The 16,552-nt window shown below is 60.2% G+C and overlaps 3 protein-coding genes across 3 annotated transcripts; all 3 read left to right on the forward strand.

The window, feature by feature from the left end:
- Window positions 1–769: 769 nt before the first annotated feature.
- Window positions 770–4,177, forward strand: THITE_2142492 (uncharacterized protein; the record flags this gene model as incomplete). Its single annotated transcript, XM_003650923.1, has 2 exons — window positions 770–1,534; window positions 4,160–4,177. The coding sequence occupies 2 exons, from the start codon at window positions 770–772 to the stop codon at window positions 4,175–4,177; spliced, it is 783 nt and encodes a 260-aa protein (XP_003650971.1).
- Window positions 4,178–8,531: 4,354 nt separating this feature from the next.
- THITE_2038977 (uncharacterized protein) lies at window positions 8,532–12,654 on the forward strand (the record flags this gene model as incomplete). Its single annotated transcript, XM_003650924.1, has 4 exons — window positions 8,532–8,945; window positions 9,066–9,689; window positions 10,129–12,364; window positions 12,467–12,654. 4 exons carry the CDS (start codon window positions 8,532–8,534, stop codon window positions 12,652–12,654), a joined length of 3,462 nt encoding a protein of 1,153 aa, XP_003650972.1.
- A 667-nt stretch (window positions 12,655–13,321) lies between these two features.
- Window positions 13,322–15,987, forward strand: THITE_2110922 (uncharacterized protein). The gene is made up of 3 exons (XM_003650925.1): window positions 13,322–13,894; window positions 13,977–15,456; window positions 15,563–15,987. The coding sequence occupies exons 1-3, from the start codon at window positions 13,442–13,444 to the stop codon at window positions 15,772–15,774; spliced, it is 2,145 nt and encodes a 714-aa protein (XP_003650973.1). The 5' UTR covers window positions 13,322–13,441; the 3' UTR covers window positions 15,775–15,987.
- The last annotated feature ends 565 nt before the right edge of the window (window positions 15,988–16,552 follow it).

Consider the following 16,552-nt stretch of genomic DNA (forward strand, 5'->3'; position numbering starts at 1 on the left):
CGATTAACATCCGTTCGCGTTTCTCTATCATTCTTCGTGGACCGTCTTCCTTCGTTAACTGGACAACAAATCGAATGGGAGCAATTTTGGTTTTGTTCGGCAACAGTTGCGACAACATCGGAGCACGGAACCTCGAGGCTAGGAAGGTCAAAGAATACCAAGCCGGGGCACTCTCCAGCTCCGACAGCTTCAGGTTGCAGGCTCAAATATGCAGCGAGAACACAAACACCCGGGGTTCTTCCTCGGTCCTGAGGCACCTAAAAACTCACCCCTCCGTTGACCCTCTCACCAACTGTCCATTTTCGATCGATGGCTTCCGTATCGGCGAGCTCAATAACCAGAGCCTTATCAGTCGCATCGATCGCAGCTCGAGTTCACGGCAATTGCGGCATGGCTGGTGCACCAAGTTGCGTCTCCCCTTCTCCCCTCTCCCTCCCCAGCTCCCGCAGACTTCTTGTCGTTGGTGACTCAACATGCATGACGCATGCATGCTGCGCGCCTCAGGTCTCAGTGCTGACCTGTAAGAGTGCCCGTGAGGCTGCCCCGCCGCGGCGCCAACCGCGCTGCCCGCTCTTGAAGAGGGGAAAAGCGGGCGATGGCATACAGCCACCTTACGTTGCAGCCTTTGCATGCCTAGGTAGGTAGTGATGGCCGTCGGATCTGACGGTGTTCAAATCCCGCTCATGCGGCACTTCCCTTCCCCCTCACCTCCCAGCACAGTTGTTACCGCCCCCGAACTTCGTCGCCCACTCCATCTTTCGAAGAGAAGATGCGTCTCATCAATACTCTCACTCTCGAATTCAAAGAATTTCTGGGTTCGGATGTGCCGAAATATGCCATTCTGTCGCACACGTGGGAAGCTGAAGAGGTGTCCCTGCAGGAAGTGAGGGACAACTTGCTGTCCCCAACGATCAAGCAGGGCTACCGCAAGATTGTCAACTTCTGCCGCCTTGCCCGCAGCGAAGGGCTTGCCTGGGCCTGGGTCGACACCTGCTGCATCGACAAGACGAACCTCGCCGAGCTGACGGAGAGCATCAACTCCATGTTCCGCTGGTACCAGGATGCTGCCATCTGCTACGTCTATCTCTCCGATCTCCCAACCAACGCCGAACTCGCCGAAGCCCTCCCCGGCTGCCGATGGTTCACCCGCGGCTGGACGCTTCAAGAACTGCTCGCCCCCAAAACAGTGCAATTCTACGACAGAGACTGGGTGATGCGAGGCACAAAAAAAAGTCTGGTCAGCAATCTCGAGGCAATAACCGGCATCCCGGAAGCGGTTCTGATTCAGGCCGTCCACATTTACGACGTCAGCATTGGGACGCGCATGTCGTGGGCTGCGGGGCGGGAGACAACACGGTTGGAGGACACCGCCTATTGTTTGCTCGGCATTTTTGACGTCAACATGCCCTTGATATACGGGGAGGGGAGCAAGGCATTTCGGCGTCTGCAGGAAGAGATTATCCGCCAGAGCAACGACCTAACCATTTTCGCGTGGGCTCCCTCGAGTCCTTGGGACACACCATGGCTGCCTCCAGTCCTGGATGGGACAGCGTACGGACCCGGCGGTCCCCTCCTTGCCTCATCCCCGAACGATTTCGAGCTGCACTCGGCCCGGAGATCACCTAAATCGAACTTGCGTACACTGAGCGGTCCGAGCATGTGGACTGAGCCCTACCCAGAATACGCTGTCACGAACAAGGGTCTTCGAATTAGAGCACCACTGGTCCTGGTGCCTCAGGACGATGATTTGGACCGGCAAACAGGTCGTGTGTTATACTTTCTCTCCGTGGGGAAAGTATTTCGTCCGATCGACGGCAGCCAGCCAGGGCAGACTCATATCCTTGCTATCATCTTGGAAAAAGTCGGACCCGGCATGTTCTTGCGGCGACTTGGCCCGCTCTGCGCGCGCGTTCCTGACGAGAACAAGTTCCAGGTTATACCGCCCATGGATTTCTACATCGAGCTGGACGACTTAGTCCCGCCCCACATGAGGTGGTCAAGCGTCCATGGGGTGATAAATGTTTCACTGGCCCTAACGAAAGCGGCGCCACCGTTCCCCACTGAACCGCATCCCCTCGCCAAAGTTCTGAGAGCCATTCCAGAAAGCCATTGGAATCGAACGTCCAGCTTGTTCTACCGGGCGTACAACAACTCGACGGTCCTGGCCTTCGAATTCTCCCTGGAACTAGAAGAGAGACTCGTCAACTTGCTTTGCTTCATTGACCAGCGCACCCAATGCTCGAGAGCCTATGTAATCAATCCAATGGAATATCAAGAGCTGTTTTCCTGGTTCGTGTCCCGGAAGGCAGCTCTTGACAGTACGCTCTGGGAAGACCTCCCTGGCCTAATTGGGAATGAGGCGTGGCGATCTCTAATGAAGAATGAAGCGCGAATCATTGTGGAGGGCAAGGAATTCACCGTCAATGCTGTGAATAAATGCTCCCACGGCCCAGATTTTGACACCCGTCATTGCGGTGTCTCCGTCTTCGTCACTCACTGGTTACCGCTGGATTTAAGATCCTGGGTTATGAGAGAGGGGACAGCCTGAGACCAGGGAGATTCGCTGCTGGTTTGCCATCTGTGAGACGCAAGCTTCGATAGGGAAATGCGTATTGTCGGCTTTTACAACGATCGTTCCATGGTCTGTCTCTTGCTCTCATCCTCCTCGGCTCAAGTCGTGCTCTTCACCCAGCTCTTGCACTCGCTGCCTCTCTCTTTCCCGACCAGGGGCAGCATCATCCCCAAGAGCAATCCTTGTGTAAACTACGTGGACTCTGCTGAAAGCAGCCTCCCCCGTTTCCACACACACACCTCAGGTGTTCCCGACTCGTGGTAATGCTGTAGGCACAGCCCCTTCTACCTTCCATCAACGCTTCCTTCACCACCCAGCTCATCTTGATCATCTAGAGACTCACTCCCCTTCTCCAGCCGGCCGAAAACCTTGCGAGGATGTCCCTCCCGCTTTATCAGCCACGAAACAGGGGTCGAGGAGATTGCCATCAAACCGCGACATTACTAAGATATGCGCACCATTACCGGGCAACCCAGCCTTGTGTGAGGTCCCAGCCACCTCCCTGGGCGTGGACGAACCGTATCTGCAGGTCCAGGTCCTGCTCTTGCTTGGTGTCCAAGACCGCCCGGACCTTCCAGTCGATTTCTGCCACGCGAGCCATGACGTAGGCAAGGGTCTCTGGAGTGAGGAGTGACTGTGTGGGCGGCCATTTAAAGGGTGTGCGATATACGACGCCGCGATATGGAAGTCAAGGTGACGTAGAGTCGGCTCTGATCTCGCAATATCATACATTGCGCCGTTATGGCCGGTCAACCCAAGTCGGAAGCTGCCTTGGGTAGGTACTTGAGGTTCAAGGTTGGCTGAACGTGGGGTACTCGTCCAGCCGAGTGGCTAGCAGATGCCTAGGTGTAAGTCCTGCTACATGATCTGTCGCATATGCTATGGAGGGCCTGAGATCACCAGCGTAAATAGAGTTGAAATCTGGAGTTTCCAAGGTTGTTGAGTCATCTTACATCTATTTCGTATATTACCATCACAGCCTTAACATTTGAGATAATCACAATGTGAACCGCATCGTTCCTGGGGATTGGGTACGCAAGCAAATGAAACTAGAAGCATCCAACCACCAGGGCAAAGCACTTACAAAAAGTAAAGCAATGTCGATGACATTCACCGAGTTCGATAACTTCGGCAACCGCTATTCGAGGTGGCTGACCTTCGTACTCAACCAAAAGGATTGGTGACGCCTGAAAAGTTGAGGTCAGCACTGAGCGAATGAGAATTTCACCACGATCGAACTAGAACTGGACGGAACAGACAACGGGCGCGAAACCACTAAGCTGGGGTTGGCTCGTCTTAGTTGGAAAGATTTTACGCCGCGTCAACGCGCGAGTCACCACAGAGGTTCATCACGATCATCAAGATAGGGCGACGCAGGATTCCCGAGTTCGCGATGCCCTTGAAGCCCCAGGCCGAGGTTACCGCCAAGCCGGCCGGGTTGGAACCTGGAAGCAACCGGTTGGCGATCTCAGGGGAGGGCGACGGGGGGAAGGCCGGCGACGCATCGATTTCCTCCCTGCAAATTGTCGCAGCAAAGCGAGATGTGTTGTCCGGGTGTGATGCTCGATCTCTATGCTGGAGATGCAGATTGCTTGGCGGGGGTAATCTCAAAGAGGTCGGCCTTCCGCAGATTGGGGTCCTTGGGCGGTGCACCAAAGACGCTGTGCTCGTTTGGACGAGCGAGAGGTGCACAATATGGTACAAAACCATCCTAATCGTACTACTAACGCGTTTGTCGTCGAAGGCGTCCCTGGGCACAGTATTGGGGATTAGCTCCCCGTCACCGACGACGTCGTCGCTTCCACGACGTCGTAGCTTCCGGCTTGCCAATTTGACCTTGCTCTCCCCTGCGACGACAGGAACGACAACGGCAGCAGCATCTCCCACTTGTAGAGATAAGTGCTGTGTTGTTGCAGCAGGACACAATCCTCTTGATGCCAGCTCGAAGATGGGCGTTGTCGGGCCACATCTTGAAATGCTAGACGCAGCTCGGCCCCATGTCAGTGTGTATAGTTAATTTCAAGGTTGAATTCGACGCGTGTTGCCTTGACCTCCTGCTCGAAACCGGCCCGCCGTTGCAGCGGACATTACCCCATCTCCAAACTCGTCAAACGCAACCAACGGCATTCCTCGCAGCCGGTGCCACGGCCGGGAACGCAGTCGACCTTGGTGCCGATAAAAGAGGTGGCGGACGCACGGCAGGCAAAGCTGGTTCTACCAGGAAACTGCGCTTCCATGATTGGTGACCATTACGACCTAGGTAATTCATGTCTAACTCATGTATTTCTGTGCAAGTTGAACCGCCAGGACCGGCCAGTGAGCTGAGGTGATCGAGTGCCCGGTGTAGGCGCCGAGGAGCTCGAACTGTTGCCAGAGAAACGCCATCTCATTCAACTGCAGATAAATCGTTTCTGCCCCTTCCCCTTTCCCCGACCTGTCAATCAACTCAGTTTCGTACACAAGTACCCCTTCGCACTCTTCCCAGTCACTTCCAGCACCCCACAGCGCGGCACATCCCCAGACGGAAACCGCTTAAGAAACCCCCTCTGCAACGCCCGCGCAGCAACCGCCGCCCCGTCCGGCCCTGCCTCCTTCTCCCACTTGTCCCGGTCGGCGTCCCCATAGTAGCAGGGACGCCTCAGGGCGCGAAACTCCACCTCGGGCGCCCCATCCGGCTTCACGAGCGGGTCCCTGAGCCGCGAGACCTCGGGAAACTCCAACGGGTCGACGACGAGGAAGATGTTCTCCAGCTGCGGGAACTGGCTCGGCCAGAGCGCGAACAGCTCATCGGACGGGACAGGCTGCAGGCGGTGGCGGGGGTCGTCGTCTGCGGTGCACTTGCTCCCCCGGCTCCCACGGCAGGGCACGAGGATCTCGTCCTGCGTGGACCAGCACGGGGCTCTGGTGTCGCAGCGCTCGCACTCCCTGACGAAGGTGAAGGGCGTCCAGGGGACGGCCAGGTGGTGTGCCCCGCGGAGCGCGGGGATGATTTCCGGCAGGGTGCGGCGTCCGCGCGGGAAGCGGCGGGGTGTCTCGCCGTCTTCAAGGTTGGCGAGGCAGAGGGCGTCGGCGGTGAGGTCTACGTGCAGGGTTAGTTCTTTGAGGGCTGGGCGGTCGGCTTGTTCGGGGTTGGTGTTCTGCCACACCGGGAGCGGAGTGAACTGTCTTGTTGGATATTGACGGAGTTGCCGCTCGTCGTGCTCGAGGAGGGCGCGCACGTCGTCGGGGGTGTAGCTCTCGGGGAGGCACAGCTTGACGTCCCTTGCCCGGCAGTCATGGGGTTCGAAAATAAGCAGCAATTCAAAGAAGTAGATTGAGGGCCGGTAGGGCACGGGGTCTGGGCTCTGGGATGCAGCCATTTTTGGCAGCACAGCGCTGGATACCGACGGACGGACCCTGATAGTTATGGTGTTCTTACGCAGTGCGGGTATGATGGGAAAGACGCAATGCCTCTCGGCCTGTCATTCCTGCTGCATGTACGCCGTTTATATTGCGCGGCAAGAAATGGTGTTCATTGTTAAGGTGTCATGGGGGCACAATGTAGGTTCGGATCCTTGTGCATCGTTCAAGGCAGCTTGCACAAAGGACTTGTCTTTCGAGATCTCGGCACAGGAACCATTATCCCCGCCGCATGCTTCTCTCAACTTGGGGTTTTGGAATCAGCGCCGCGAACCCGAGCGTTGGGGTTAGCCTCGGCCAGACACGCTGATAGTTAACGCTTGTTGGCTACAGCAAAGCAGTTACCCGGCCGTGCCACGAACAAAGAGCCGCCCATGAGGATGAGCTGTCGGATGGCTGGGGTATTGACCACTGTGTGGAGGACGACCACGGCAGCCAAGACCCTTGTTAGATGGTACCCTCGTTATGGCAGACCAACGTAGTTGTTTGCCTTGAGAGACTGACCAACCCGTGGTCTTTGTGCCGGGGCCAACAAGCAAGGCCCAACTGCGGACAGACGGATAACGCAGGTTCCGGCCGGGCAGCAAGGACCGTCGTGTTTCAGTTGCAGGAACCGTTGATCTCCCGGGCAGGGGCGTGAAGTCTCCGAAACCCATGCCAATGATGCCAGAGTGCTGAGTAGGCGCAGCGACAGCGTCCGGTGTCGAATGTCAACGTGATAGCAACAACTGGTTGCCGCACCAGTAACAACAGCACCAAACGAGAGGTTGGTCGAGAGCGAAACAATCTGGCATCATCTTGCAACCCCTCCGATAAACCGGGCCACTTGGCACGCGGCGCGGTCCGCTGCATGCGTGAGGCGCAGGGAGTTAATGCTCGCGCCGGCGCCCGGGGTTGCCTCGCCTGCGTTGGGGGCGTCCACTCCTTTTGTCTGAGGGGACTGAGTTCGGGCTGTTCGACCTGGGCTTCTCGGTCTCACGAGGGGGCCGGCGTTATTTTACACAGGTGTGAAGTTATCGGTACCATGTGTGAATCTCCTCCAAAGCAGCCCTCACGTAGAGTGTGGGAGGAGCCTGGCATGCCAAGGCACGCTTGAAACGGGAGGCGTTTGGGCCCACCCAGTCAGTCAGGTAGCTCGCCAAAACACCGTGCCACTCGCGTCTCCTCTTGTCTCGCATTTTGGCACAAGCAATCCCTGGTCGGAGTACCGCCGTACACTAGTGGTACACCAGTGGTCGTCAGCACTTCCGAGCCATGTGCAGAGCACGTGTGATGTCGCATTGGCCGAAAGCTGTTAGTGAGGACTGAGACCATCTCTCAGGTACGGATGGCAGCAGTGTTGTTCCAAACGCAGATCCACTGATAATCAGTTATCTGACTCCCCTGGACGATGGGGTAGGTGGGGTGCCTCGAAGACTGAGCTGCCCGTTTAGGCCACTGTGTGGGCATCGTCAACGCCCGCACTGTATGGAATCTTCTCGCCGTATGTGGCACGGTACATGGAAAAGGGGCATGAGCATTAATCGACGGCAAGCTTTCTCGAAGCTGAACAATGCTGGGATTCTCATCATGTGCGAACGAGGTGTCCGGTACTCTGTACCTACCGTGGTCTGGGAACTGCCGGTCTGCACCGTAACTTACGGATACCCCCTCGCCATGATGTCGGGTGCCTTACACTACGGAAGACACTGGTACCTTAGGTACCTCTGAGGTTATGACGCGGCAGTGCGTCACCTATGACTCGAGGCTATCAACGTGCCCGTTTGGTGCAGAGAGGAGCCGCCTGCCCATGCTCGTGCAGGTGCTTAAAACAGGCGTCGTACCACGCAGGTACATAGTGTATGGACATCCAGATGCAGAAGGCCCAAGGGGCACAGCATGGCATGCTGCGGAATTGACTCAGATTGCGGACACAAAAGGAACCGCTGCGCCGGGCCCAGATCTCAGCACCATCTGCTTGGCCCCCTTTTGAACGGACGAAAAGGTGCATGCGCCCTCGGCCACGTTCTCGCAATTCAATTTTTGCGTCACTTTCGTCACTGTTGCCCAATTGACCACTCAGAACACGGTAACATGCGCGAACCAAACAGCTTTTTCCCTGTGACACCGCGCCTCGTCCAGCTGGAAGGAGAAAGCTGAGTGGAATTTGAGTGCCTCTTGGAAGCAAATGGACCTTGGATCATCAAACTTCCCCAGTTGGCCATTCCAGCAGGTTCCCAACCAAGTCGAACCAAAAGGACGCTTGCTGGAGCCGGTGGAGAGATTATTGGCCAGACACGACGAATTGAGCTTGAGCTAGCGCAGCGCGCGGGCCAGCAGCAGCCAACGGCAGCCAACAACAGGACACGGAGCCCGCATTAACGCCAGTTACGGCATCCCACACGCTCGGCTGATTGCCCGATTCCCTGCCGCCTGCAGTAGCCTGCAGTCACACGAAGCCACGCACTGTCTCGGTTTCCCCTGGCTTCTGCCGTGAAGCCCTCGCGCCTTGCCTCGATTCGGCTGGCTGCTCCTTGCGCTCGCTCGTTTGGATGAGGAGCGAATGGAGCCGCCTCCCGCCATGTCCTCCTTCCGCCCCGCCGTCACACCCCCGTCGACCTCAGTCTATCCGCATCCCGTGCATCCTGCCGCTGCACCGCCCACGGCTTTCCGCCCAAACCCGCCGCGGTCGTCGTCCCTCGCTGGCGCCGCCAGCTCCCAACGCACAGCGTCCCTCTTACCGCCCGCGAGAATTGCGGGGGACCCGGCGGCTCCACACGCCGCCGCTCCGCTCGACACCGACCTGTTCAGCAACCCAAGACCGGCGCCCAAGATCCCCGACTCGGCAAGAGAGGTCGACTCGAGACACAAGCGGGGCCATTCGCGCTCGAGCAGTCTGGGCGGCTTGAGCGACACCCTACGAAACCTCAACCGCTGGTCGGCCTCCACGACATCGAGCCGCGCCTCCAACGCAACTACCGGCTTCGCCCGGGGCGTGAGTGCGGAGGCGTTAGGGCCAGTCTTCAGCTCACCTGGCAGGAAGCTACACAAGCGAAGGCCGTCAACTTCAAGCGGGTCTCCTCCGTCGTCCCTCCCGTCGAGATCCCGGGCCGAGTCACCACCCGCGGCCCCGGCACCCATCCCTCCGTTGCAAAGTCTGCCCCGGATTTCGGCTGGCCCCTCGCTGGAGCACGAGGTCCTCGAGTCTAATGCGCTAAGAAGTTTCTCCCCGACGAAGTCGCCGCCCCAACAAGACGTTGAACCGTCGAGTAAGGATAGCGGCGCGTTATGGGATGGACAGTCGCGAGCTCCCGAAGTCGAACAGGGTTTGTCATCGCATACGCCCGGCTACACCACCACCGCCGTCGACCAGAGACAACATTCCGAGATGATTGCCCACGAGCCCACCATGCACTACACGCAGAATGGACAGGCCATTGGTCACTCGCGCAGCAGGTCGCCGGGGGCGAAGGGCGGCGTTGACGCCACTTCGTCCTCCAGAAGCCGAGAGAAGGAACGCGACCGAGATCGAGAGCGCGAGCGCGAGCGCGCTGGCAAGCCCCCGTCCCAGAAAGCGATGTTGTCAAAAGCGCTCCAAGAGGCCAACACCGCAGTCCAACTGGACAATGCGCAAAATTTTGAAGGCGCCAGGAGAGCGTACTCCGAGGCATGTAAACTGCTCCAGCAAGTCTTGCTCCGGACGCCCGGGGAGGAGGATCGACGGAAACTGGAGGCTATCGTACGTTTTCCCCACCCTGCTTCTTGGGATGTTTTTTTCCCTCCTCTCTGCATGCTCTGACACTGTTCTTCGCGACCGGCAGCACAACACCTACCGCGGGCGCGTCATGGAGCTTGACGAGCAGCTCGTAGACATGGAGCCCGAGGGCAAGGCGTTGCCCAACCGCCCGGAAAGCGACGATCTTCATAGCATGGTGAGCGCACAGGCAGAAGAGGAAGACGAGTATGCTCGCGCGCTCGCAGCCGCAAGGGCCGGAATCTACGAGGCCGAGTATGCCCCACAATCTAGTCACGCTGTTCAGGAACCGGTTACGAATCCACGGCCTCCTTCCAGGGCTGCACCCACCGTATCCGCGGACCTGCCGCAAAGACCACGGGAGGGATCTACATCTACATCCCATCTAACCCAGCAGTACTCCCTGCAGTCGGCGTTCTCGAAGGCAAGGTACAACAACGGCTCGTCCCTCCGGCCTCCGGCGGACAGCGCTTACATGCCTCCGCCCCTGTCGCCCCGACGCCCGCCGTCTGCGGCTAGGGCATCCCCGCCTCCGCCCGAGCAGGAGAGCCCTCGGAGAGCGGTTCGTCCCGCTGTTCCAGAGTCTAGTGGTCGGTTATCCCGGCAGGGGGCTTCGGGACATCTCCGCGCAAACAGTCACGAGTCTATCTCGTGGCTTGACCCAATCGACGAGTCAGAGCGGTCGAGCGTGACCTCGATGCATTCACGGTCATCGTCTAGGATCAGGAGGAAACACATACGAACGGCGAGCGGGGCAACTGAGGCGGAATTCGACGCCGCTCTGGACGACGCGATCGAGGCCGCATACGACGATGGATACGAGCCGGAATCGCAATATGTCGGCCATACCTACCATGACGAGGGCGGAGACCCGCTTCAAGACACACTGCGACGGGTGGAGAGGGCGAGGGAGCTCGTGCGGGAATCGGAGAGAGAGGCGCTTGAACTCGCAAACGAGAGAGAGAAACGGCTCCGGTTGCAACAACAGCTCGAGGACGAGGAGTACAGGAGGCAGGAAGCGATAGGCGAGGACTTCTACGATGAGAGTAATGATTCGGAGGAGGAGGAACGGCTGTTGGAGGAGATGACAAAGGGCAACGTGATCGAGGACTTCACCATGGCGGGCAGGTCCCGGCCGCCCGTTCCGCGCGAGTCGGACTCGAGCGGGACGACGAGCCGCACTTGGCACAGCTCCACGGCTTCGAATCCGCCCACGGCCACGACGGTTCTCACCCCGGTGAGCGAGGACCGCATTCCTCCGCAGCCGTCAGTGCCGTTGCCGGCCCTCCCGGCACAGGCAGCACCCCAAACGTCCCCTCCACTGACTTCGGCGGGCTCCGGGCAAACCGTGCGCAGTCGCCGGCTTTCTGGCCAGAATCCGAAGGAGCTCAAGATCGAGACGACCAAGCTGGCTCCGGCGGCGCCGGCGGCTCCGGCAACAGCAGGTGGCACGACCCCGTCCCAGCCGAAACCGGGAAGCTACATCGTGCAGCAGCGCCAGGCCCTCTCAGCGGGCGCTAATCGTACGTTGGGTCCGTTCACATCGCGGCCAGGGCCGTCGCCTATTCCAGGGATCCCCGGAGAGGAACCAGACAAAGGCCCCCTACCGCCGACGGCCTCCTCCCAAGAAGAGTACCCGCGCGTGGGCACGCCTTCGGTGGTGCGGCCCGGGCTGCGGAGCAACTACTCGTCGTCGAGCTTGAAGAGCATGAAGTCGCGCAACTTGTCGATTTCTCACCTGGACGAGACAGCAGCAGACACCTCGCCCGGGACGCCCTTGACCACGCAGTTCAGTGCGCGGCTGCCCGCCGTTCCGGCTTTGCCGCCGGGCATTAAGGACCGCGCCAACAGCACCACCACGGGCGGGCTGCACCTTTTTGACAATCACTTCCACTCGTTCGAAACGCCGGGGACGCCGAACCCGCTCATGCCCGACGCGCCGGTGCCGCTCGAGCCCTGCCCCAACGAGATGATGCTGCGCCCGTTCTGGCTGATGCGCTGCATGTACCAGACGCTCTGCCACCCGCGCGGCGGCTACATCAGCACCAAGCTGTTCGTGCCGCGCGACGCGTGGCGCGTCAAGGGCGTCAAGCTCAAGAACGTGGAGGACAAGATCGCGAACTGCGACCTGCTGACGGCGGCGCTGCAGAAGCTGGGCCGCGTCGACACGTGCGACGCCGACGCCGTGCTCGAGGAGATGCAGTCGCTCGAGGGCGTGCTGGAGCAGGTGCAGGCGACGCTGGCGCGCAAGCTCGGCAGCGAGGTCGGCGTGCAGGGCGCCAGCGCCATGCTCAAGGACGCGAGCGCCGCCGAGGCCGACGCCGCCGCCATGCCGCGCTCGGCCAGCGTCGCCGGCAAGGCCAGCAGCTTCTCCTGGCGCCGGCTGCGCAGCAAGAACAGCTCGGCAAACCTGCCCGGCCTGGCCTCGGCGTACGGCGGCAAGGGCGGCAGCGGCGGCGGCGGCGGCGCAGCCAGCACGACGAACCTCAGCGATGGCTCCGGCGGCAAGGACGCCTCCCCGGCGCTGGCCAGCCTGCCCATGACGGACCACCCGACCAGCCGGCCGCCGAAGCGGGACGTGGCCAGCGTGCAGTTCACCGGGCCCAACGCGAACTACATGGCCTCGCTGGCGAGATTGTTCGATGCCGCGCAGACGGTTGGTGAGTACACCCCCCTCCTCTCCCCAACACCCACACGCGCGCGCACTCGCGAGTGAATCAAGACTGGGTCAACTGACACGGTGCTTCTCTTCTTGCAAACAGACCAGATCGCGCGGCAGGTGGAGGACCCGGGCCTGCGGCACGCCGACAAGACGCAGGTCGGGCTCGAGCTGTGCGCGCGGCACGCGGCCGAGTTCTTCGCCTTCTACGTGTGCCGGTTCGCGCTGGCCGACATGATGCTGCTGCTGGACAAGTTCCTCAAGCGCGGCAGCGAGTGGGTGCTCGCGTAAAGCGTTCACTTTGTCGGTTTGTCGGTTTTGTTCCAGCCCACCGTGGTGTTGTCACGAATACGACGCGGGGAGTGTGGCTGGTGTGGTGAAGGATAGAGGAGGTTTGCATGGAACGGAGGAGGGGAGAGACGTTACATGGACTTTGGAAGAGAGAGAGAGATGTGTGGTGTCTGTCCGGTGGGGAGCAGATGAGCACCACGACCTACGCCGCACGCACATGCTGCGTGAAGATGGCTGATATGGCTGCCTGTATAATTGACATGTGGACGAGGAATGTTGGGGTTGGTGAGGGGGCGAAGACGGTGGAGAAAGGTATCCGGCCCTGACACTTAGTTAGACGGCTCCAGGTTTTGTGTTTGGTTGCTTGTTCGGCGCTGCCGCCTTGGGCAGACCGCTAAGGGGTGAGGTGGAAAGGGCGTACATTCCTTGCTCGAAGTGGCTGTATATAGTTCGCTATCTTGTTCATAACGTTGACAACCATTGTATTGTAGCCCCTGTGCAGTTGTGACTCCGAATCCGCCCCTTGTGAGCGATTGTCCTGATTCGGCACCGGCTTAGTGGCACGGTGTTGGCACTGTGTTGGTCCCTCACTGCTGGGTGGGCACGTTGATAAGATAAGGAGAGTCTCGCGATCTTCGCATCGAGTGCACCATCAATTTTCGGGGCGCGGTATTCCGTATCCCGAACCCAAGACACGAAACCGCCACACACGCCCGCTCCAGCACAGCGTCTTGCATGACCTCGGAGCGCCAATTGGATGCTGGGCGCGCCGGGTCTGGACACACGGATGGGACCATGGCTGCGGCGCGTGCGATGGGCGCCGCTCCTGGCCGTGCGGCAGCGAGGGGGAGCAGCAGGACGGCGAGGAGGTAGCCTGGGCACCGTGAGGTGGTGCTCGGCTGCGAGGATACCAACATCTTCCCTGGGATGCGCTCTCCCTGCCACCCTGCCGGTACAAACGCGGCAACCATGGCACCGACACCGGCACCAGCTCCGAGAATCACGTCTTCTACAACAGCACCGCCCCGCCAGCACCGCCAGCAGCAGTCCGGCTGTCAAGGACAGCCCCGAGCAGCGCCGCGCTGCCGAGCTCGAGAAGCGCATCGCCGCCATCCCCATCGAGCGTTACCGCAACTTCTGCATTGTCGCCCACATCGACCACGGAAAGAGCACCCTCAGCGACCGTCTGCTCGAGCACACGGGCACCATCTCGCCAAGCGACGACAACAAGCAGATCCTCGTTCGTCCCTTCACGATGCCTCCTCTTCAAATACCCCCCCGGCAGGCTCTACTAACCACCATCCGCGCATCTCCGCCGGCAGGACAAACTCGACGTCGAGCGCGAACGCGGCATCACCGTCAAGGCGCAGACCTGCACCATGATCTACCGCCACCCGGCCTCGGGGCTCGACTACCTGCTCCACCTCGTCGACACGCCGGGCCACGTCGACTTCCGCGCCGAGGTGACTCGTTCGTACGCGTCGTGCGGCGGCGCCCTGCTGCTGGTCGACGCCTCGCAGGGCGTGCAGGCCCAGACCGTCGCCAACTTCTACCTCGCCTTCGCCCAGGGCCTGGCCCTCGTGCCCGTGGTCAACAAGATCGACCTGCCGACGGCCGACGTCGAGCGCGCGCTGGCCCAGCTGGAGAGCAGCTTCGAGCTGGATACCAGCATTGCCGTGCGGGTGAGCGCCAAGACGGGGCAGGGCGTTGGGGACATCCTGCCCGCGGTCATCGAGCATGTCCCCGCGCCGGTGGGGGACACGGCGAAGCCGTTGAAGATGTTGCTGGTCGATTCGTGGTACGATACGTTCAGGGGCGTCGTGTTGCTGGTCCGGGTGTTCGACGGCACGGTGAAGGCGGGGGATAAGCTGGTGAGTTTGGGGACGGGCAACCAGTACACGGTGGGCGAGGTCGGCATCCAGTATCCGAACCAGGTGCCGCAGCGGGTGCTGCGCGCGGGGCAGGTCGGGTACGTGTTCTTCAACCCGGGCATGAAGAGGATCCAGGACGCCAAGATGGGCGACACGTTCACGACGGTCGGCGCCGAGGACGCGGTCGAGCCGTACCCGGGCTTCGAGGAGCCCAAGCCGATGGTGTTCGTGGCGGCGTTCCCGACCGACCAGGGCGACTACAACAAGCTGGCCGACAGCATCGGGCAGCTGGTGCTCAACGACCGCAGCGTGACGCTGCAGAAGGACTTCTCGGAGGCGCTCGGCGCCGGCTGGCGGCTGGGCTTCCTCGGCAGCCTGCACTGCTCCGTCTTCCAGGACCGGCTGCGCCAGGAGCACGGCGCCGACATCATCATCACGGAGCCCGCCGTGCCGACCAAGATCGTCTGGTCCGACGGCGGCGGCGAGACCGTCATCACCAACCCGGCCGAGTTTCCCGACACCGACGACGTGCGCATGCGCCGCGCCACCGTCTACGAGCCCTTCGTCAGCGCCACCATCACCCTGCCGGAGGAGTACCTCGGCCGCGTGATCGAGATCTGCGAGGCCGCCCGCGGCGAGCAGAAGAGCATCGAGTACTTCCAGGCCACCCAGGTCATCCTCAAGTACGACGTGCCCATGGCCAGCCTGGTCGACGACCTGTTCGGCAAGCTCAAGGGCGCCACCAAGGGCTACGCCACGCTTGACTACGAGGACGCCGGCTGGCGCGAGAGCAGGCTTGTCAAGCTGAACTTGCTCGTCAACAAGAAGCCTGTCGACGCCATCGCTCGCGTCGTGCACGCCAGCCAGGTCGACCGGCTCGGCAGGCAGTGGGTGACTAAGTTCAAGGAGCACGTCGAGCGGCAGATGTTTGGTGCGTTTTTTTTTCTTTTTTTCCTACTCTCTCTTTTCTTCTTCTTCTTTCTTCTCCCCGTGTTTTCGTTTTTCTCTACCTGCTAACTGGGATGCACGCTCTACAGAAGTCGTCATCCAGGCCGCCTCCGGCAAGCGCATCGTCGCGCGCGAGACCATCAAGCCCTTCCGCAAGGACGTCCTGGCCAAGCTGCACGCCAGCGACATCACCCGCCGCAGGAAGCTGCTCGAGAAGCAGAAGGCCGGGCGCAAGCGGCTGCGGGCCGTCGGCAATGTTGTTATTGAGCAGTCTGCGTTTCAGAAGTTCTTAGCGAAGTGAGAGGGGGGGGGGATGTATGACTATGTAGAACGGTGGGAGTGTAAGTGTAGATGTGTTTTTGATGTGTGCATAGATGTGTAACGGGCGTTTGGTTGGACTGGGAGACAATCGATGGGTTGGACGGGGTGTTTGCGGTCCTGGACAGGGGTGACCCCTTTTTTTGAGCCTCGTTTACCACTCCCTGCTGAAATGTTTGGAGTTGAACCTGCCCTGCTTGGCGCCTCAATCCTCTTACCAGCGGAGGGGATGTATAAAGATCATCGCTGCATGGAACGAGTCCTGATCCGATCAGAGGAAGTGCAGTGTCAAGTTCTTGGTTCGACCATGACGGTGTTGTGGTCGCGGTCAACGGAGGGAACCTAAAAGCCCGGACAGCCAAGTTAGAGCGGAACTTGGCGAAGCTGACACGCATTGTCCTCCCGAGCATGCTGGTTCCATCTGACGCTGGTTTCGTTTTCACGAGGCTAGGTTGTTTACTGGCCAAGAGGCCAAGCCCGGGTTTTGGGACCTCCCTTCCGTCGCGGAGAGATGATCAATGCCCGATGCAGAATTGCTTCCCGGCCGGCGGTTATGGTTGATAGTGTAGGCGAGCCCTGCTCGGGCCATGCCAGCCCATGGCGGGTGTGCTTCGATCACGCCGGGTCTTTGGACAAAAGCATAGGCCGAGATCCCTGTGGGGATGTGAATTCCGATCAAAGGCCGAGCCGGCTAGGCACGCGTTTCTTGGATCGGGGGTTGCAATGTTGCTGCTGTGGTCGGCGTATCCTCCGCGTGTGAT

This window comes from Thermothielavioides terrestris, chromosome 1 (genome assembly GCF_000226115.1).
Source record: "Thermothielavioides terrestris NRRL 8126 chromosome 1, complete sequence".
In the NCBI taxonomy this organism is placed as follows: Eukaryota; Fungi; Ascomycota; class Sordariomycetes; order Sordariales; family Chaetomiaceae; genus Thermothielavioides; species Thermothielavioides terrestris.